The following is a 21315-nucleotide window of genomic DNA, read 5'->3' as shown; positions in this document are numbered from 1 at the left end:
TGTTCGTGCGATCATATTCTTGTTTTTATTATTTATTTATTTACATGCCCTCAACTTCACAAATTGCTATTGCAATAAAACAATTTATCCGTAAAAGCTTTCGAAATTTACAATATTTGTTTTCCAAAATTCATGAAGTTTCTTTTTTTCTAGTAGTCATTCTCTAGTCGCACAAATTTTGTATAATAAATATTCATTATGAAATCAGTTGTTGTCTGGCTTTGCTTTGCTTTTTTTGTTGTGTTTTTGTTTTTGGTTTGTTATAGTACTTTGATAGAATTCAAAAATATAGAGTGTATGTTGTAAAGCCTGGTTTTGTTGTTATCTCTTATTAAGTTATTTGTTGTAGAGTAAAGGATTGCCACACATTTTCTTACTATCGTTAAATAAATTCTTCAGTCCTTTTATGCTGGTTTAGTGAAATGATCAAATTCGTAGTTTTCCTTTCTCGCCTCCTTCTGTTAACGAACACCACCACCACCACACCACAGCAATTTGTCATTTTGGTTTACCGGGGGAGTTTGGGGGGGCTGGAAAGGGAGCGAGAGACTGGAGGTGATGATGACAAGAAACCATATTCCCAAAAAACCAACGGGTATCCATTCATCTGTAGAAGAAATAGCAGCAGGTACATATTTATAAAATAGTTATGCAGAGTAGCAGGGTTAGCAGAGCGATTCACTTCTCTAGACACATGTTGGCGCTGTGTGGTTCACGGATTGTTGTGTTGTGCCTCCACTGCTCGAGGAAGCGTTCAAATTATTGTCCTTGGTACGACAACAAATTTCACAAATTCGCGTTGAGTCGGGATTGATAAATGTACAAAAGCGACAACTCCATTCATTTGTGCCGGTTACAATAATTTGCGTCGAGGCAGGGTTATTCGCCGACGCACTGCTGGACGTCGCCATTCCTTCGGAGGCGCTCCTTTTCGTGGAGTTTAATGAGACGGAGGAAGCCTTTTTGGTCTGTCTACCGGCACCACTACCGACGCTGTTGTTGATTACCGAATTGTTGTTATCATTGCTGTTGGCCTTGCTCTTATTGTCGTTAGCTTTGGAAAAATTTGTGGACTTCTTATTACTAGTGGTTGTTTGTTTGGTGTTGTTACTAACAGCAGAAGACTGTTTCAGTGCCGACTTCATTTTTTGTTTATTGTCCATCTGAGGCTTTTGCTGCTGCTGCTGCTGTTGCTGCTTACTACTACTATTGTTTGGCGGAGATGTGCTGACATCCTGCTTGGCAGGCATTGCAGTCTGATTATTTTCGAGCTCCTTGTTGTGGATCGGTCTGCGCTTCTCCACCGAACTTGTTTGACTTGGTGTTGTCGAATCGTTAGCTATGTTAAGTGAATCCAAATTTATAGACTTCACCAACAAATCCTCCCGATCGCCCAGGTCTTTTGAATAGGCCGAACGTTCGAGATTTTTGAAAACATAATTCCACGACTCAAATGATCCGACTCCATCCTGGTTTTTGCTAAATTGGGTCGGCGAATGTTGCCTGTGAATATTCGAGAAATCATCGTTGGCAGACTCATAACTGAAGTCGGTCGAATCGCCGCCCCCAACTCGTTCAGAAGAGTTAAATGGCGGCTTTTTGGAAATATGGGCAGATGCTTTGTGGCCCTGACGACTATCCTTTGGTATTGGTTTGGCATAGACATACATATCTGCTGGATTGCTAGCGTAGTTCTGATCCCTCTTTTGACTGTAATCACTTTCGTACATTTTGCTATTACGTTTCGCCTTCATTGCGTCATGGTGTTGATACTGCTGATGATAGGGATCAAATTGCCCAGCTGGAGGTGGAGGTATAATGGGAGGATCCTCGAAATCAATCAGTTGATCTGAGGCTGAGGATTGCATTGGCTTAGCATAGCCTCCTCCAGATCCCATCATATTTCCCGATGAACTCAACATGTATCCTTGTGGCATTTTAGATACCTGGGCATACATGTGATTGTCCGGGCCGTATGAAGAGGATTCGAATGCGGGATGTGGGGGAATTTTATCGTAGGCCGATAGTTGATTAGATATATTGTAGGGTAAGGGGTAGCGATTTCCAGATACATTATAGAGATTGGAATTATTGGATGCGGGATTATCGGGTCCAGATGACGCGGCCACTGCTGCATACGAAATGGTGCTGCCACCTCCCATCGATGTGTCATCAATTATATCGTATGGGGATTCATAGAAGTTTTGAGCAGGATTGCGATAGTATTGGTGTTGCTGTTGAATCGAATGATGTAACCTTTGCATTGGGCCATAGCTCTGATGTTGGTGATGGCCAGCCGCCGTGCAGCCTTGCTGCTGATGATCAAATGAATGCCGATGCGGCAACATGTTGTGCTGATGAATGCTAGCTGGTTCGCTATAGTGTTCCAGACTTCTCGAGTGAGGTAGATGACTTATATTTTCACTTCCAATACCCGACGGGGAGTGATGGAAGTTATGATTGGAATAATTCATATTACCAAACACTGCATCGGGATGACTGCGTTGCATTTCATGTGCACAGCAGGGACCATTTGCAATTCTTTGTCTCGGAGGTTGGGGAATTTGATATTGAATACTGCCACCACCACCTCCTGCTCCTCCACCACATTGGCAGGCTGGAGGTAATGGTGCATAGTTCGGTGAAGGCTGAACATCAATGTAGCCATAATTATCGCCACTGCCACCAGCCAATGCCTTCTCTCGAAGCCGATAACGCTTTTCTTCTGTTGCATAAATTAAATCTTTTACAGCCTGGGAAATGCCACCTGAAGAAGGATAAGAAGTTGTTGTTAATGAAACCAGCTCCAAAACTTGGAAAATGCAATAACCTTACCAATATTCTTTTCCCTATAGCGGAAGATATCCAACCATGTAGTCGTCATGTTATTCCCATTTAAGGCCATGTAGATGTTTTTCATTATTTGCAATTCCACATAGGCTGCCATGGCATCTCGTGACACGTTGGTAACCTGGTCCGGGCAGATGGGACCATCTAGAATCAATGTATCATCGGACAGACGACGATAACCCATGGCTTCAAAGAGTTTTTCGGCATCAATCAAGTTCGAGTGAATTTCGTGTTGAAAAAACCCAGAATACATCTGCAATTTCCAATAATATGGGTCTGATTAGAAACAATGCAAAACAAAAGCAGAAAAATGCTACAAACCTTTAGTATGCGAAACTCCTTACGCCATGGTTTAGTGAATAAGTTATTTGCATACTGGCTGATGGCCTCGAAGGCCCCTATGGCCTTCTGTACATTGAAATCGTTTAATTCTCGTATTGAGTTCTTCAATACCATGGCTGTCTCCGGCAAAAAGAACTTCCGATCATGTCGCACAATGCACAGCAATTCCTTTAAGCATCCTAAAATGATAAATAGAACAAAATCTGTATTTATTCATTGCAAATGTATTTGGTCTTCTCCGCCTTACCTTCTAGCTTTTTGCGTTCTTCCAGTTTTTGTATGCTTTCCTCAGTCTCCAAGTAAGTCCAATGGCGTTTCAATATTTCCTCCCATAAATCGGGTAAAATATCTCGTGGCATGAAATCCGACATTTCGCCCGCTCGTTCTTTTATATGGTGTCTGTAGTTGATCTAGTTTGTGGATTCGCTGCAATCAGACGGGAAAAATTAAAATCTGTATTTTGTTAAGTGTAAAGTACAAAATAAAAATAATAATTCTCTTATTCATCATGCTTGCCCACACATTCCAACAATTAATGTCTCTCCACAACGGAGCTACCTATAGAAAGGGAATTCCCCATTTTACTAAGGATGTTGGGTTGGTTTAACAAGTGCCACAGCTTTAAATTGTGCTCTGAAAAATTAGTCCACAGCGCCCGATTATTACACGCAAAAAAAAATCGAAACGAATGGAAAATAAATAAATTCACAAATGTATAAATAGCCGGCACTAATATATTCTCTCGGTCATCCATCTGTGGTCATTTCGTCATCAAACAAAACACCACAACATCAGAATTGGCAATGTTTCAATTGGAGAAAATTAGGGCTCATGCTTGCATTCATGGGATCATCATTAGGAACGTACATTTGTATGAAAATATGTGACCAAAATAAACCCGCTCACACCACCACTCAAGGCACACTGGCAGGCAGCGGCCATATTTTCAGAAAAATATTGAGATTATTTCTTGTGACAGAGCAGGTTGCTCTACATTTTATTTATAAACAGTGGGGGCACCGAAGGCAAGGCATCGACAAAATCTCAAAAGCATGAAAGGAAGAAATGCTTTGTGAAAGGTACGAGGCGAAACCTTCTTTGCGTAATCAAATGTCTTAAATTATTTTCGATATTTGTTGTTTTTTTTATTTATTTTTAATAATTTCACTACAATCTGCGCTGTGCCGAACAAAGAAGGCAGCAATGAGTAATACGACAGTCGAAACCCCATCTGCTTATGAATTCAAAGGGCGCAGAGGTTGTTGCGTTGTTTGGGCGACACTAGTGTATGAAACTGATTGCAGTAGGCCTACCTCACCTCACCACACATATATGCCGTCGCATTTCTAAGCAATTCCTGGCATTAAGCACTAATGGTCATCACTAGCCATTCTCCCCTCCCCCTCTGTGCCGTCTATGGGCATGTGTGGGCAATATTGTGACATTACCCAATGCAAATCAATGTAAACAACAGACACACACACGCCGAGTCTTTTGTACCAACATTTTTCTACGTACTTTTTTTTTCCTATAAAAAAATCGTCGTATTGCATAAATTCCTTCTTTTAAAACTTCATTTCGTCGTCTTTGTAGCACCCCTGTGAGAGGGATATTTCTGGCGTAGTGCTTTTAATCGCTTTTCACTTCCGTTCTTTCTGCATTGTTTGGTGACACATTCCTCCGTCCACGGGACACACTCACACACTTGATTTTGTTAATCTTTTTGTGAAATTCTGCCGTTTATTACGTTTTTCATCCGATCCGATTCGGTTCGATCGATTTCTTTTTCTTGAATCTTGTATTTACGAAATTATATGTATTGGATTTGGATGTGCGTACGTCGCGTCGTATATTTCTTTTCAATGAATCTGTTGTTTTTACACACAACTGTGACAGTGTCTCTCATTTGACAGGTTGTTTTTGCGAATTGTGACCAGCGAATGGGGTAGAAAGACGGAACACAAGGAAATTGGGTGCGAATATGGATGGGAGACGAATAGAGATTAAATTAACTGTTGTCAATGTTAACGTTTTTAGTTGGCGTTTTTGTGGGTTAACATAAGAAAGTAAGGAGGAGCTACCAGCTGATTACAATTTTGAACAGTTTTGAAAGAAAATTCAGGCATTTCATTCATTTCTGCGCTTTTTAACTCATTATAAAAGCCGGGAAAAATGTCACATAAATGGAAACAAATTGTTGAATATAATTTTGAATTATTCTGACACGAAGCAGATTTTTGATTTGATTTTGATTGATTTTTCCATTTCTTCGAAAACTTTGGCTTAAATTGAGTTCAACCCCAACAGGCTGAAAATTCTGATATTCTTACCGAAGTTAGGTTTTGTTATGCCAATCACAGCGAGATAAAGGAGGAAAATCAATATTTCCCGATATATAGGGGGAAAAAGTTCCAAAAATACCCCGTTTACCCTCTTTGCTATATCTAAACCGATAATCGAAAAAAAAAACTTCAAAAACTTCAACTTATGTAAAAACCTCATCTTATCTGTGGTAAGTTAAGCATAATTTTTGGAAGTCCGCCTTGACTGTGTTTTTCACATTCATACATAATTTAATTATTCAGGCCTAGCTAATACACGACGTAATCGTACACATGTGATATCTTCAAGAACCTACCAGTTTTGCATTTTATTTCGACATCATAAAGTTTTCGCAGTAACATTTTTACATCCTTGCAAGTTCTGAAACAGAGCAATACATTTTACAATTTAAGGATAAAACAGTGATCTTCTATTACGAGGCAATTTTGTGCAAATAAGTCAACACTCCATTTCCCCAAAATAAAATTTTTGATAGAAATTTGATTTGTAAACAAAACCAATAGTTGAATGCTTTGAAAGACCATTTGACACAAAAAATACAACTCGGTAGTATTTTTCCTTATAACTTTGAAGTTAAACTATGTAGTCTATCCACGCCACGGCTCTAGTCATCTACCAAATTAATTCTAGTCCAATTTTGATCACTTTTCAAATTCTACTTCAGTCTTGATAGCGACGCTTTTAGTAATATCGATAATGGCAACCCTGCACAAAAATCAAGTGTCACATATTGAAATGGAGAAACAAAAACAAACAAACGTCATAGGCACACGTGAAAAAAGAACTCACTCACAAAGCCAAAGACCATATAAATTTATAAATTAAATACAAAAAGCAAATATGTCTGACATTGATTTGGGATTTGCCGAGGAATGTGAGCCAGAATGGTTGACCAATGCCAATTTCCCCAGCAAGATCGGCGGGAAACCAGCTTGGTTACATTTGGGAGATCTACCAAAAACCGAAACCCTCCGTTGTCAGAAATGTGGAAAGCCTAAGAGCTTTCTCTGTCAAGTAATTTTGAACATTCCAATGGACAAATGAACAAAACAATGTTATTAAAGTTTTTTATTTTCTCGAAAAGGTTTATGCGCCATTTGAGGATGATCATAATTTCCATAGAACAATTTTTCTTTTCGTTTGTCGGACTGAATCGTGCTATGTCGCCAATGATAATGACCAGTGTATAACTGCGTTGCGCAGTCAACTACCTATGCGCAACAGTTTTTATTCCGAAATACCACCGGATGATGGAGTAGCAGCAGTGAGTTTTTACTTATTCGAGTTATGTACCTTCTACCATTCATATCAAACGTTTTCTCCTCGCCCTTAGCCTGAAGTACTGCCACCCACAACAAAATTATGTGCAACGTGCGGTTGCCTTGGTACACAGTTGTGTAGTCGTTGCAGAAAAATTAATTATTGTGGACCTGAACATCAGCGCCTTCATTGGAAATATCACAAACTTCAGTGTTCTGCGGAGAAAAATGCCGAGGGAATTAAATCAGCCCCCGAAGTCACAATTAAGGAAGTTATTTTTCCTGAACTGGAAATTTGTATGAATCCAGACGATGAAAGTGTGGCCGATGTTGACGAAAACTCCAGTAAAGTTGAAGTGAATGAAGAAGAACAGTTGCAGGAGTTAGACAAGCTGATTAGTTTGGGAAAAGCAGGTCAGTTCCAGAACTTGCCCGAGTCCGAGTTGGAAAAGTATACAAGCGGATGTGAAGAAGTCGATGATAAAGATTTTCGTAAATTCCGAAAGGAGTGCGCCAAAGCTCCGAGACAAGTTATCCGATATATGCGAAAGGGTGCACCATTGTGGATAGCAAACACGGATAAAATAAAACAAACGCTTGACAACATACCACCATGCAGCATTTGTGGTTCTCCACGCGAATACGAATTTCAAATAATGCCACAAATGCTAAACTATCTGGCTGATTCAAACTTGGATTGGGGAGTTTTAGCCGTTTATACGTGTCCCAAAAGTTGTCCTCTGCCAGAGGGAAAAGGCTACACAGAGGAGTTTGTCATAAAACAGGATATCGTAGTAGATAGCGACAAGAAGAACCTTTAGTCATTTAGTAGTTTATTATGCAATAAAGATCATGTCTGTTCATAATTTCGTTACTGATTATTAATTCAATTTGATTATTGGAAAATGACGATGTTTCGAAAAGTCGAATTCCGGCTGTCGTTTGGTGTCCTTTTGATGGCCTTTAGCTAGCACATTCATGACGACATAATTAACCTTAGCCACCTGCAGCATGTCGAGTATCTAAAAACAACAGAAGTTTACAAAAAATTCCGTTTATATGAGAAATAATGCGGGCATACCTCTTGCTCTGGATTTTGTATAGACTCCAAGGCATTTCGGGCTCGGTCAAAATGCTTAGCAGCTATTGCGTAAATCTCAGATGACGGGGGTCGCATCATATGTTCGCGTATATTCTTGAACTCTTCATATGAAACCGGAGGGGGTGATGTCAAATTGGCAAATGGTGCGAAACGACGATTAAAACGAATCTCCTCATTATCGAACTTAGGCATAGGTTGACGTATACGACCATCCTTGGTCAAGGCACCCATTGCCTTGTAGAAACCACCACACATACTCATCAGGGCATGATAGTAGAAGATTTCTTGTCGGTATGGTTTCTGTTGTTTCTTGTTCTTTTTTGGCTTTGGCTTATTGCGATTCTTTGTCGCGCTTCCGGCTGCGTTCTGCTGTTCCCGCTCATATTCCTCTTGGGCCAATAGGTTATTTTCCGTTCGTGTTAACGCCGAAACAATAAAACCAATCAAAAGCTCATATGGATACCTAATTACGAATGAAGAACGAACGAAATTACTGACTGCGTGCACTAGTTTATAAATAGCTTGCAATTCACATACCAGTATATGTAGATGAACTCATGAACTGAATACAGTTCCAATTCGAATCCCGACATCAGATATAACATCATGGCCCTGAAGCAGTTGTACAGTACCCACGTTGCGAATTGTGCGCTATACTTGAGCGTTGTGGCGGCAGCTTCATTTCCTTCGGCTAACTTCTCATTTGCCAACATACTGAGGTAGGAATCGAGCCGGGCAGCTTCCACTTGAATCAGATCGAAACTTCCGATGAATCTGCCCAGCTTATCACGTTGGCGGGCACTATTAAAACCGCAAATTCTTAAGAATTGTGTAAATGTGCTGACACAATAGCGAAAGAACGAATTTAAGTTCATTTGAATTTCACAATCGGTGGCCAATGGGTTTTTGGGGTTTAGAATCGGTGGCGAAGTGAAAGCTCTCACCGAGTCCCACAAGAAGTCCTTAAATGCAATGGTACCAAATACTAAACGCCTGCAGCTTAAGAACAGCCCCTGTAGAACGCTTCGAGACAATATACATTGTCCAGACTTACGGCTAAAATCAATAAAGAAGTTCTGTAAAAGGGAGCAGAGATTAACAACAACCACTTTTCAAATACCCGACAAAAAATTACCAAACTCGAATAGTAGTCCCGCATACGTATAATTTTGCAGGCATATTTCAGCCGATGAACCAATTCTTCCAGAAATGTAATACTGGACGGGCGGTCTCTCATCTTGACACTGCGGGGAAAAGTTGGTGGTTGACTTCTGTCGTGGACCCGTGGGGAAAATCCCAGCGGATTCGGGCAATCAGCTGCAAGAAAGTAGATCTATCCATTGGCAGTTTCTATCTATATTTCAATTATGTACTTACATCCAGCCTTTGGTTGGGTTCCCATGTCAATGGTCTTTCTAATTTGCGGGGTCAGTTCAAGGGAGGCATTCAAGTGCTTGTAGATATCATTAATGGTTGGTTCATCCACCACCGACTTCATGGCACAATCAAAACTATATATGGCCTGGTAAAAGTGTCGCATGAAACGTAAACGGTGTACCACAGCCATTATGTCCTCTGGCTGACTGGAGTTTTTGCTCTGCCTCACCAGTTCGTCTTCTGCTTCTTTAAGCATAGTGGGTATAGAGGCAACATGGGAGGAGTCTTCTGGGGCCAAAAGCGAGGAATTTCCGTACAACTGAAAGTCTTCCTCCTCGTTGACGCTGCTCGATATGATGATGTTCTTCACAATGATAATCAAATTTCTAACAGCGTGCGCAAATGCCTTCAAAGCTTTGTCTTCAATCTTCGCAGGGGCATGCAAATACAAACAGGTGAACAGAACTTGGTCCATTGAATTGCCCTCTAACCAGGAAACGATGCACGAAAACAGAGCATCGAAGACGCCAATCAACTCCTCGTTGGTTAAGTTGTTGAGTTTTAGTACTCCTGCCTGTATTAAACGGATTAATGTGTACGTTTAGCCAATAGAGTTTAACCACTCACCTCAACTGCCGATTCAAATGTGTGTGGAGCGGCATCGTTCTTGTTATACCCCATGCCGACATCCATTTTAGGGTCCATCATTTCTATGGCCGACATTGCTTCGAACAAACCAAAGAGCATGTCCTGTGCCAATTCGCCCAAATTCAGCTCGGAGCATGCCGATTTGAAGTCTTGTGTAATGTCTACCCAACCATATTTTGGGTACTCGCTGGTATCTTCATTGTTGGACCGCATTATCCGTTGAACTTCGGGATCGAGAAATACACATTCCTCCATTGGATATTGTCCAGCAGCATCGGAAGTTTCCGAATCAATGGAATCGATGGAGGCCATTGCTGCTGTCATGGCTGATGCTGCCTGAAATCCAGGTTCGTTGACACTACCAAATAAAACCGAAGAATACCTTTTTATTCAATAATGGGTAATGGTAAAAATCTTACATGGGATTCATTGAATCGCCTTAATATTGTCCAAGTGTGTGTATGCTGTGGAGCCGAAGGATTCGGTCGACTATTTTGCCACAAACAAAGAACTGTTTTACGTTCTTGACTAATTTTTAAAAAAATATAATTTTAATTTTCGACACACCGCACTCACACACACTGACACCAAAATAAAAGAAACCCAAGTGGAAATGGAAAAGTCAATAAAAATCAGTAATCAAAACAAAAAAATTCTGACAAGAAGAACATTAGGGGTTTGTAGGTCAATTTCGTACCAATGGAAAACATCTGATAATGGAACCCCATTCTTGCGTCAACATAAATAACATATGAGTTGTGCTTATTGGAAATTACCGTTACATGGATCGCATTTTAATTCGGCATGATATTTTGGAATTTTCAAACTCGACAAACAACAAAGTCATTACAACAAAGTCATTATTTTTTTTTTAATTTTATTTAATAAAAACAAAACATGTCGGAAAAGCATAAAATTTTAGGGAACAACTCTAGTTTAGTAAAAACTCTTAGATTTTTTCGAAATTTTTTCCAGAGGTAGGTATTTTTACCCTGATCCCGGGAAACTATTTTTTTCTTGGGGGACGGACCCGGGACCCCAGATTTTTGACCCGAAAGTCTAAATTGGATACCTTTTGTAAGTAGCCGGCCTTCGGCCGGGGCTTGTGATTTTCTCCTCTGGGTATGTCCTAAACCGGCTAACGCGAACCAAAGTTTCCTAAATTTGACACTTTTTGTATATAGCCGGCCTTCGGCCGGGGCTTGTGATTTTCTCCTCTGGGTATTTCCCACACCGGCTAACGCAAACCAAAGTTTTCTAAATTTGACACTTTTTGTAAATAGCCGGCCTTCGGCCGGGGCTTGAGATTTTCTCCTCTGGGTATGTCCCACACCGGCTAACGCGAACCAAAGTTTTCTAAATCGGATACTTTTTGTAAGTAGCCGGCCTTCGGCCGGGGCTTGAGATTTTCTCCTCTGGGTATGTCCTACACCGGCTAACGCGGACCAAAGATTTCTGAACTTCATTCTTACGCAAAATATACCATTTTTTATTGAAAACATAGTTTTAATGAACTGGTTAGAATCGGGTTATGCGGATGGAAAGACCCATATCTCTGGACTCAGTGAAGGTATTAGCACAAATTGTAGCATTTTGGAAAGGTAAAAGTGTCAGCTATAATTTGGCATCAATTTTGTTGTCCCCCATAATGGACCCTTTTTTGACTTTTTGGGGGTTTTATAAAAAATCCGGGTCCAAAAAGTCGATAATTTGACTATAACTTCCGAACCGTAACATCTTACCCCATCATGTGACCACTTGTTGGATAGGTATTTTCATAAGCTTTCCAACGATACCCATATTGTCTATATCGGGTAAGTGGATCCGGGTCTAGTCGGGGTCTTGAACCCGGACTTTCGGGTCAAAAATCTGGGGTCCCAGGTCCGTCCCCCAAGAAAAAAATAGTTTCCCGGGATCATGGTTAAAATACCTACCACTGAAAAAATTTTCGAAAAAATTGAAGAGTTTTTACTAAACTAGAGTTAAGCCAATTTTAGAATAAGTTTAGATTTGTTCGAATTGGTCACCTTTGGCACGAATGGCCTTCAAAAAAATACTCCAGACACAATAGTCCAACGGATTGGTATCCGGAGATTTTGGTGGTCATTGCGCGCTGGAAATGAAGCGAGAAACCTCATTTTGTAACCATTTGGCGTGTGGTGAGTGCGATGGTGCTGAGTTCTGTTGGAATGTGCAAGGTCTGTGACCAGAATGTTTGCGTGCCCAAGGCTTTAATACACCATCCAGAATATTGTCGCGAAAATATTGGGCATTTATTCTGATGCCATCGGCAGTTATGGCGCCCCACACCATCATCATGGCCGGCGCTTGAGTTCTGGTGGCCAACCGAAGGTGCATATTTTCTGCTGACCTCTTTGGCAAGTAAACACGATCATTTTGTTTGTTTACAAACTGCTGGGCAACGAATTTTTTCTCATCGGAGAAAACCAAATTCGGCAGTTCACAACTTTCGGCCAAGCGAAGTCTATTTGAGTCTATTATCTTTCCGCTGCGGTGTAAGTTCTTGCACTTTTTGGAATTATTTAGCTTTACCCCGATCTTATTTTTCAATATTTGCCAAATGGGATATTGCGATATGTTCACAAGTATTGGAAATTGTGACCCTTTGTAGGTGAGGTACCAAAAGGGGTTGACAGATATATATCATCTTCAAAGCAGATTTTGAGTCAGCAAAAGTATTTGGATGTGTGAAATTTGAAGAGAGTTGGATGCTTACTTTGCTTTCTTCTTTTGTTTTTCAAATGTGGGGGAGATACCTGAAGAAATGGTCCAATCTGTATTATCTTTATAACATATCTTGTGTTTATGGAAATATTGAGATGTACCAAGTCTGAATAGAATCGGATGTTAATTTTGCGTTGTATTAGATTTATTTAAAAATTTTGACCCTTTGTGGGGGGTATATCAGAAGGATTGGACCGAGATATCATATTTTCACACCAGACCTTGGGTTAATAAGAATTTAAATGATCGTTTTAGTTATTTAAAACTTTGACCCTTTGCACGGGGGAGGTACCAGAAGAAATGGTCCGATCCCTACTATCTTTATAACACATCTTGTGTTTATGGAAATATCAAGATATACCATGTCTGAATGGCATTGGATGTTAACTTCGTGTTTTATGAGTTTCATGGATATTCAAAATTTTGACCCTTTGTGGAGGAGGTACCAGAAGGAGTGGACCAATATATATAACCTTCCCACCAGACCTTGGGTTAATAAAAATATTGTGATGTGTGTAATTTAAAGACGGTCGGACGCTTACATCACATTTTATAAGAGTAATAATTATTCAAAGTTTTGACCCCTTGTGGGGGAGGTACCAGACCAGTGGACCGCTATTGCCCATCTCCGAACTCGAGCTAAGTTTGACAATAATATTACGATGTATCAAGTTAGGATCAAATCGGATAACGCAAAAATTTAATAGTTCTTCAAAACAAAAAATGGCTCACATAAGGTCGGCCAGTAAGGCGATCTGATAACCAAGTTTATCGTCAAAAGAAAAGAGAAAGAAATTAACTATAAAAATAATATGTAATGATTTTTATGAACTAAAGGCTTCTGTGTTACAAGTTATTGTATAAATAAATAACTTTGCACTATAAAATTTGTAATTTTTAACAGATTTAGGAAAAATAGATCAAGTCTTTTGCACTTCAGACATATTTTTAATGCCAAGTCCATAGGATTGTTCACATTGAAAATGGGCCGTATACGTTTTGCTATAGCACCCACATAACGGTTCTGCTTGAAACAATCGAATCACCGTACGGTCCACGTTTTAGTACAGCCCTCAATTAATGATATCATTACAATTCTGATAATTGCAGTCGCATTTTTTAACGGTCCAAGTTTTCGTAGAGAACATCTCGATATTCCATATTTTGACGATTTTTGGTGCTTTTTTCTTTTATTAGATTTTGCAAATTTCTAATAGCAGACAAAAACTAATTCGAACAATAGATCTCTGAAACTATAGACATCGGTATTTATAAATCTGTTACTTTCCCAATTGTAGTGTGAATTAAAAGTTCGGCCCACAGAACTTAACGGATTGACTACCAAGTCACCCATTTCGTTGAAAAGCATAGACAAAGTTGAGGAAATGCATATTTTTTATGAATCATGTTTTATTTTTATATTTCATTCCTGGAGTATTGCTAGCATTGCAGTATATTATTGAATTCATATAGAACGTGGATAAATATATCTGGGCGGGGAAGAGTGAGGAGTGAGAGAGAGAGAGATAAACGGGAGGAGGCGCATTGGACATTTTTTTGTATTCGTTACATATGTATACTGTACAACACTGTTTCAAACATACAAACACACTACGACGCATTATCTCTCTTCGATCATCATCCTGAGATGAAGAAATTTAGACAATGACAGAAAAACTTAAGATGAGATAACGTCATACGAATGACTACTATAATTAATTAATATTTTATGTTTAAGTAGTACAACTATTTTGAATTAAAAGCTAAGGGTTTATGTATAAAAATTATTCGAATTCGGCCAACAAGGACGAATTCGTATTTCCTTGAAGACGACGCCTAAAGGGTACATAGATAGATAGCAAACGATAGCCTAACTTTTAAGAGCTCTTGTCGTTTAAATCTAAATTACTCTGCTGTTGCCTTTTGTAGCGTTGTTCTTTGCGCCAGGCATCGATGCGTTCCTTTAATTCAATATTTGGAACGAGCATGTCCTCCGTTAGAGGCTGTCGATTAAAGGGATCGGTGTTGCTGTTCAACAAGTGGCGTGTTATAATTGCACGGTCCATAATTGTGCCAGATGGAAGGACGACCGGGTCTGACATTAGGGTGTCCATTAGAGGGTCCTTAAACTCATCAGGAGCATTTGCGCACTCATCTTCAGACTGTTGATTGGCCACTAAAATGACAAGAGTGTTAATTAAAAGACGCGCGCGTCTAAAGCGAAAACTGAACATACCATAGATATCATGCGCTTTAGATATCAATGCTCTAAATTTCTCCACTTCAATAGCAGATCGTATACTCAGACGTTCAATACGATTGGCGGCGTCATCAAATAAGTGCTTCTGAAATGATCTTTCGTCGGCTGCCAAAGCTTGGGCAAATCTATCACAGTCTAGATGCAGATAAATATCGAAAATTTGACCCAACAGACGTCTGGGTTCCCAGCCATACTTTGTGGGATTCCGGACTTTCAAGTCATTACATTTCGGGCCGCATAGTTGGTGTAGATTGAAGTTTAACATTGAACTAAGGCGGTCAACCAATTCGTCACGCATAAATGGTTCCTTGATATCATCCTGAAAGGAGGAAATTTAACAAAAGATATGAATGGAGTTTAACAATAAGTATTGAACATTCTCTTTTATCTTACAGTGAGATAGTGGAACATTTCAACCGTCTCTCTGGCCAGTGTCAAATAGGAACGACATTGTCGTTCATCTGTTGCCAATTGTGAAAGGCGAGCTTGCTGTTGTTCCGCACCCAAACTAGACCAGGCAGAATCATTTGCCATCATAATCTGAAAATATTTCAAGTATTTATGAAAAATCGTCTTGGCCAAGGAAGCGAGGACTTTGTTTTCACCTGAGTCTGATGTATACGTTTGAGATTTTCTAAGCATTCATCCAACAGGAATGTGGTATCATTCATTAGCATATTGATAAACTTAACAAACTGTTTGCCATTGTTCGATTCGTTGATCATGACCTGACGGTGAACAGGTCTTTCCCACATCGACTTGAACAGATGGCTTATGTGATATCTATGAAAGAAAGAAAACTTCAAAATTAAATGCTGCAATCGAACGTAGTGGACTTTTGCATTACCTTATTGTGAATTTGTCATAGAACTCTGTACTTTGGCCGGTCGTCTCAATATCTACATAAAATTTCATCAATGAACTGCATAAAACGGTTTGTGCCAATTCATGGTGCCATATCTGTACAACAAATGAAGCGACGCTGTTAATAAAATAATAATAAGCTTAAAAATAGCTTGCGCACTTACCATTCTATTTAAAACATTATCTGCCGGACCCAAGGAGAACACAAACAAAACTTCGACCAGTTTGGCAGTGACATAGGGATTTTTAATCATGTGAGGAGCACACACGCTGGTCAGCAACCAGGTTAAAATCGAATGATCTATAGCGTTGCGGATGTCATTTTGAGCATGCTGCATAGCGAACAAAATGAACTCGGCTATATCGTCGATATACCATTCGGGCAGTGCAGAGAATGCATCAGTCGGTTTCAATTGTTGTGGAGGCATTGTTGACATGAATGGCCCTTCAATTTGACGTCCCTCCATTTGATACAAGAGGTACTCGCACACAGTGGAGTAAAAGAACAGGCATGAATTCAACAGCTTGGGATCCAAAAGACACACCTCGCTGCACATTTTCGATCGCAACAATTTCTTCAACTGTTTTTGCCAACGGTCCCTAAACTGTTTGTTGCGCGAGGCAAACGGGGTGGCCTCCCAATGAGACGTGGTTCGGTCTATCTCTTCGATTAACTTCTGCAACTCCTTGATGGCCCTACACTTTTGTCGGTACCTCTGTATGGCTGGCATAAAGCCCAAGTGGTGGGCTTGCAGTGTTAAGAACCAACACTGAGTTTGGAAATTGGGTTGCTTTTCCGGCGTTTCCGTGTTGGTGGCAGTAAAATGTTGATCCAGGAACTGTTTATATTCTTCTTCGGTGAAGCGTAATTTTGTATCTTGTTCGATATAGATTAATGCGTTCTTATAAAAAGGATATTGCGGATCGATACGATCTAGTTTGATTTTAACCGAAAGTTGTTGTAAAACGCACATGAGGTTAATGGCAAAGCCGTCGCGTGCCAATAATTTCTCATCGCTGGCAAATTGCACACGTCGTTCGTTGTGGCGCAATATTTGCGATATATAGTCCAGAGTCTTTGGCCGAGTATTGACATTGACAAGTAGGGAATGGAAAACTGAATACATAAGTTGACGCATTGTAAACAATTGCTGGGGGGGAGTGCGAAAATAAATTGCGATGTTATTAAAGTCTGTCATTTATTTTTGTGTGTTTATTTCGTTTCTACTTACCCACTGGAATTTGCCCGAATTAAGCGCCAATGTGTCTACATTGCCATGGGCTTCGGCAAAACGAACATTTTCTTCAGCAAAGAATGACACCGACAAAAACGGCCCTAAATAGCTACATTTGACTATTTCTCTACCCGGAATCTGGGTACACAGAGGAGGTAAGAAGTTCGTCTGGCTAGCCAACAGATCACACAGGGGCCTGGCCGTGCCAATTTTAACCGACATTAATTTGGACAGTAAGTCCATGTGATGGGTAATGATGGTTGGCGAACATATATTGCGTTGCATGCCCATAAATAAGTCCCTTAACATTTGGCTAAAAATGAATTCAAAGTCTTGCTTTCGTTCATAGACCTCGGCTACCAGATCAAACAGGAACTCCTCGGGCACACGTAACTGATAGTACAGCTCCAGCAGGGTGGATTGGTCCAAGGCATAATTAAGATTTTCGTGAATGCGATCGGTAAGCACTAAGATTGTCATGCGAAATATCTGCTTGTGGACTGCCTTTAGCATGTTTTGTACCTTCTCTGCATCTGCAGGCTGTTCCTGTACCAGGTTGGCAATAAATCTCTCGTTAATGTGGCGGTGATTTTTGTGGCACTGTATCAAATGTAACAAAACTTTATGCTTGGCCAATGTCATTGGCGTGAAGATATTGGACGATGGTGTTGGGCAAGTGCCAATGAATTCCGAACCATTTATACCTTTAGAGAAAAAGAGCATTGTTATTGTCAAGAACTCAAAAAGTAAAATTATATTACGACCTACCACTCTGTAAGCCTCTGGATGTTGAGGGCTGATCATCGATTACATTGGCCAAAATTTCCTGCACTTCTGAATCGTCGCTTTTAATCTTCTTCGGCGTCGAATATGTAGGGGTGCTATCTTTTTTCGGGGCTGAATCAGCACCTCCTTTTGCGCCGACCTCACTTTTCATCTCCTCGTCGATATTTGCATCGCCGCCATCTTCAATGACATCTTCGTCGTTGTACAGCCTTAGAACACTCTCCATCAGCACGTTGCTACTTAGCCAATCGAAATCGAATCGTAGTTCCATGTGCTTTTCGAGGAAACTGGCTGTTTGTGGACAAATCATTGATCCAGTGCAATATTCATTCCATGTTGCATTCAATATTTTGGAGAGCATAATCTCCATACGCTCTTCTGTAGATTTTGAACCCTTCTGAAGGCCATCCAAAGGATTGGTGGTAGTTTGATCTTTCTGTGGTGTCCCAGCTGGCGACATTTGTTCTAAAGTTTCCATCTTTTCAATACTTGAATCGGGATCTTTCAGAGCCAATTGACATTTCACTTTGCTCGATGCAGACATTTGTTCCACAGACGCTCCTACCACCGTAGGGGAGAGTAGTGTGGGTTGTGATTTAATTGGTGTTGTGTTGACCGATTTCATTTCCACGTCAACATCCATTTTTTGTTCATCTTGATCGACGACAGGCAGTACAATGCTCTCCTGATTACTAACAGTTGTGGGTGAACCAGTCGGGTTTACAGCTTTCACCAAGCGGGAAGAACTCGAAACGTTGGTGGCTGGACGTTGAACACCGCTTACTTAGTTCGAAAGAAAAAAGAAACAAATAAATTATTAGTATACGACGCTCTCTTCTTTGCAAGCCTTAGTGCAGCTAATGCACACTAAATAAGAGTACCTTCGGTTTTGTTGTTGTTGTTCGAGGGAAGAGGCAGATTGGCGACACCGCTGCCACATTCCGCTGCACCAGCAGATGTGGCATTATTTGTTGATTTAGCCAAAGTGCGTAGTCGTCTCGCTCGCATCTGTCGGATGGACACAAAGAAACGAATAAATTACCCATTTTTATATAATTTTTTCTTCTGTTTTCCTCATAAAAAGTAATGCGGATATTCACCTCTTCTGCTGTTAATTCTCCTAATTTTTTATTCTGTTCTTGTTCCGACATTTTGAGTTTTTCTTTGAAGATATAGGTATATATATACGTATATTGTCTGTTTGTTTGTCGTCCTTCCGCTTGTGTGCCGAATAAACAATGACAAGTCGTTAATTTGCAGCTCCGTGGAAGTCCTGATTCTGAGTTGAACGAAAAAAAAAACAAACAAAGAAAATCCAGATAATAAATTCACTCCTCTGCTACATTTGCAGATTCTACTTCTTCTTCTTCTTCTTCTATGCAATTATTTTTCCTATACGAATTCAGAAGTGACAGCTAAAGCAAATTAAATCTTGTTTGCTTTTCGATAAAATTGGCTTGATTTTTTTACACCACTACACTTTTTCCTCGCTATGCGCTTCTCTTTGTTCTGATTGGAAAATTCTTACACACTCAAAGGATTTACTTTAATTTCCACAATCCAATCGAATCCAGTCACACTCAGTTACTATTTTCCCGCTTATGATGGATTATATCTCGAAATGCAATTGTATTTTCCCGTTAATGTGTTAATTTCCGAAGCTAAAATTGCTTCTGAACTTCTGAATCAAAACAAAAAATATGCCCACACATACACATCTATACAATGACAAACATTTTTTGCATTCGGGTAACCGGCAGTTATAGGTTACCAAGAAAGCATTTCTCAAACTTTTGTGATTAGTGCAGAAGCTGCTGGGGTTATTGATGTAGTGCGGTGCGGTGTTGTGGACGTAAATTAACTTAACCCTTTAATGGCTAGTGTGGCTTGCCCCTATCGCCCATAAATTCATTTCCAACAAAATCAGATGTAATTTGATATTTCAGATTCTCAGCTGGTATGCTAAAGGTCTAAGTACATAAGAAGCTTGAATAGGCATATATTGTGACATTTCATAAAGGGGTTACAGAGCCGCACTAAAATCCTGCCTAGCCATGACTTCAAGCTTTTTATGTACTTGCAACTTAACCCTTCTCAATGATAGGACGATAAGAGAACATCCGGATTTTCGGTACTGTTTAAAGGTTTCAGCCCCGTTTTCCAATCCAATCAGCTTTAATTTAAGATTTGCAAAAATGTTGAATAAAAAAGGTTCAACATTGTGCTGCATAGGCTCTATATTACGGATCCTACTTGTTTTTAGCATTTTGAAAGTTTCTACCATGAAAATATATATCAGGGTGGGTTATATAAAGTTGCACCCGACAAGGAAAAATTTGTAACTAAAAGAAGTAAAATTTTAAGGAAATCGAACATTTATATCAAGATTTTATTGAAAATTATGACTCTTTGGGGGTTAGGTACCTGCAGGGGTTCATCTTTACAGCAGATCCTGCGTTAGCAAAAATATTTGGATGTGTGAAATTCGAAGAGAATTGGATGCTTATTTCGCTTTCTTTGAGCGTTTTGTTTTCCAAAATTTTAAACCCTATGTGGGGGAGGTACCAGAAGAAATGGCCCTATCTCTACCATCTGTATCACATATATTTTGTTGATGGAAATAGTGAGATGTACCAAGTCTGAATGGAATAGGTTGTTAATTTCTCGTTGAGCTTCATGGCAAAAATCTTGAACCTTTGTGGGGAAGGTATCAGAAGGAGTGTACCGATATATCCCAATTTCACACCAGACCTTGGGTTAATAAAAATATTGTGATGTGTGTAGTTTGAAGAGAACCGATTTTCAGATTTTATAGTCGTTTTGATTATTCACAACTTTGACCTTTTTGTGGGGATTATTCACTTACATCACATTTTATAAGAGTTATAATTATTTCAAAAATGATCCTTTGTGGGGGAGGATGGAGTATTCCGATATTCCATTTTCCATTTTCGCACCTAACCTAGCATTGATGCAAATACCAGGATATTGCAAAGGAGCAAAATCGGATTTTTCTTTCTCTTTCAGTGCAGTAAATTATTTTTTTGAAAATGTTGTCATTTTGTGGGGGAGGAGTGGACTGATATTGGCCATCTCCGAACTCGATCTGAGTTTGACAATAATATTGCGATATATTTGACAATAATATTACGACATATATTTTAATCAAATCGGATACTCCCTTCGAGAGTCCTAAAACAGGTTTCGGTCAAAGATACCTATTGTCTAAAACCGCTATTTCGATAAGGCTCGTTTTGACCGTATGAAATTAAAAAAAATTGCATCAAAGTGCAATATACCCACAATGTTTCTATACGTCCTGAAAGTCAGTCATCCTGTATTCTGACAGAACATACCAGGATCCTTTAATCCTTCTTCAAACTTATTATTCTTTATTGTTATTGTGATAAGATTAATAGAATAGACAATAGAAAATTTTGACTTTAATCCAAAAAATTGTGATTCAGAATAACATTGCCTTTATCATGAAAACTGACTGAATTT

General features: G+C 39.6%; 3 protein-coding genes across 4 annotated transcripts; 1 reads left to right on the top strand and 2 right to left on the bottom strand.

Annotated features, from left to right (window-relative positions):
• Positions 1-5135, bottom strand: LOC101900300 (protein tamozhennic). 2 transcript variants are annotated; one of them, XM_005176460.4, is made up of 5 exons: positions 4711-5135; positions 3440-3618; positions 3172-3371; positions 2836-3103; positions 1-2767 (listed from the first exon to the last, which is right to left on the bottom strand). In XM_005176460.4, the coding sequence occupies exons 2-5, from the start codon at positions 3561-3563 to the stop codon at positions 687-689; spliced, it is 2673 nt and encodes an 890-aa protein (XP_005176517.1). In that variant the 5' UTR covers positions 3564-3618; positions 4711-5135; the 3' UTR covers positions 1-686. The 2 variants fall into 2 exon arrangements, with proteins under 2 accessions (XP_005176517.1, XP_058986813.1); XM_059130830.1 differs by lacking the exon at positions 4711-5135 and adding an exon at positions 4060-4312.
• A 1219-nt stretch (positions 5136-6354) lies between these two features.
• LOC101890634 (programmed cell death protein 2) lies at positions 6355-7660 on the top strand. The gene is made up of 3 exons (XM_005176491.4): positions 6355-6549; positions 6620-6799; positions 6869-7660. Exons 1-3 carry the CDS (start codon positions 6376-6378, stop codon positions 7613-7615), a joined length of 1101 nt encoding a protein of 366 aa, XP_005176548.1. The 5' UTR covers positions 6355-6375; the 3' UTR covers positions 7616-7660.
• On the bottom strand, positions 7611-19516 carry LOC101899512 (ubiquitin conjugation factor E4 B). The gene is made up of 17 exons (XM_005176455.3): positions 19357-19516; positions 18912-19090; positions 18693-18819; positions 17794-18594; positions 17023-17729; positions 15955-16941; positions 15774-15886; positions 15532-15709; positions 15320-15466; positions 14903-15245; positions 14545-14842; positions 9901-10279; positions 9274-9847; positions 9032-9213; positions 8434-8972; positions 7876-8359; positions 7611-7816 (listed from the first exon to the last, which is right to left on the bottom strand). Exons 2-17 carry the CDS (start codon positions 18960-18962, stop codon positions 7676-7678), a joined length of 6051 nt encoding a protein of 2016 aa, XP_005176512.2. The 5' UTR covers positions 18963-19090; positions 19357-19516; the 3' UTR covers positions 7611-7675.
• Positions 19517-21315: the final 1799 nt, after the last annotated feature.

Source organism: Musca domestica, unplaced genomic scaffold (genome assembly GCF_030504385.1).
Source record: "Musca domestica strain aabys unplaced genomic scaffold, Musca_domestica.polishedcontigs.V.1.1 8, whole genome shotgun sequence".
NCBI lineage: Eukaryota > Metazoa > Arthropoda > Insecta > Diptera > Muscidae > Musca > Musca domestica.
The sequence above is the reverse complement of the archived record's forward strand: the minus strand, read 5'-3'. Positions and strand labels throughout refer to the sequence as shown.

What these genes read in the sequence shown, in the direction of transcription:
- LOC101900300 (XM_005176460.4), bottom strand. Translation starts at nt 3,563, where the DNA reads ATGTCGGATTTCATGCCACGAGATATTTTACCCGATTTATGGGAGGAA. An exon ending in AGAACGCAAAAAGCTAGAAG is followed by an intron (nt 3,372 to 3,439) that starts GTAAGGCGGAGA and finishes TTATCATTTTAG; the next exon opens with GATGCTTAAAGGAATTGCTG. An exon ending in AGGAGTTTCGCATACTAAAG is followed by an intron (nt 3,104 to 3,171) that starts GTTTGTAGCATT and finishes TGGAAATTGCAG; the next exon opens with ATGTATTCTGGGTTTTTTCA.
- LOC101890634 (XM_005176491.4), top strand. Translation starts at nt 6,376, where the DNA reads ATGTCTGACATTGATTTGGGATTTGCCGAGGAATGTGAGCCAGAATGG. An exon ending in CTAAGAGCTTTCTCTGTCAA is followed by an intron (nt 6,550 to 6,619) that starts GTAATTTTGAAC and finishes TTTCTCGAAAAG; the next exon opens with GTTTATGCGCCATTTGAGGA. An exon ending in CGGATGATGGAGTAGCAGCA is followed by an intron (nt 6,800 to 6,868) that starts GTGAGTTTTTAC and finishes CCTCGCCCTTAG; the next exon opens with CCTGAAGTACTGCCACCCAC.
- LOC101899512 (XM_005176455.3), bottom strand. Translation starts at nt 18,962, where the DNA reads ATGTCGGAACAAGAACAGAATAAAAAATTAGGAGAATTAACAGCAGAA. An exon ending in GAGAATTAACAGCAGAAGAG is followed by an intron (nt 18,820 to 18,911) that starts GTGAATATCCGC and finishes TCCATCCGACAG; the next exon opens with ATGCGAGCGAGACGACTACG. An exon ending in TATGACAAATTCACAATAAG is followed by an intron (nt 15,710 to 15,773) that starts GTAATGCAAAAG and finishes TTTCTTTCATAG; the next exon opens with ATATCACATAAGCCATCTGT.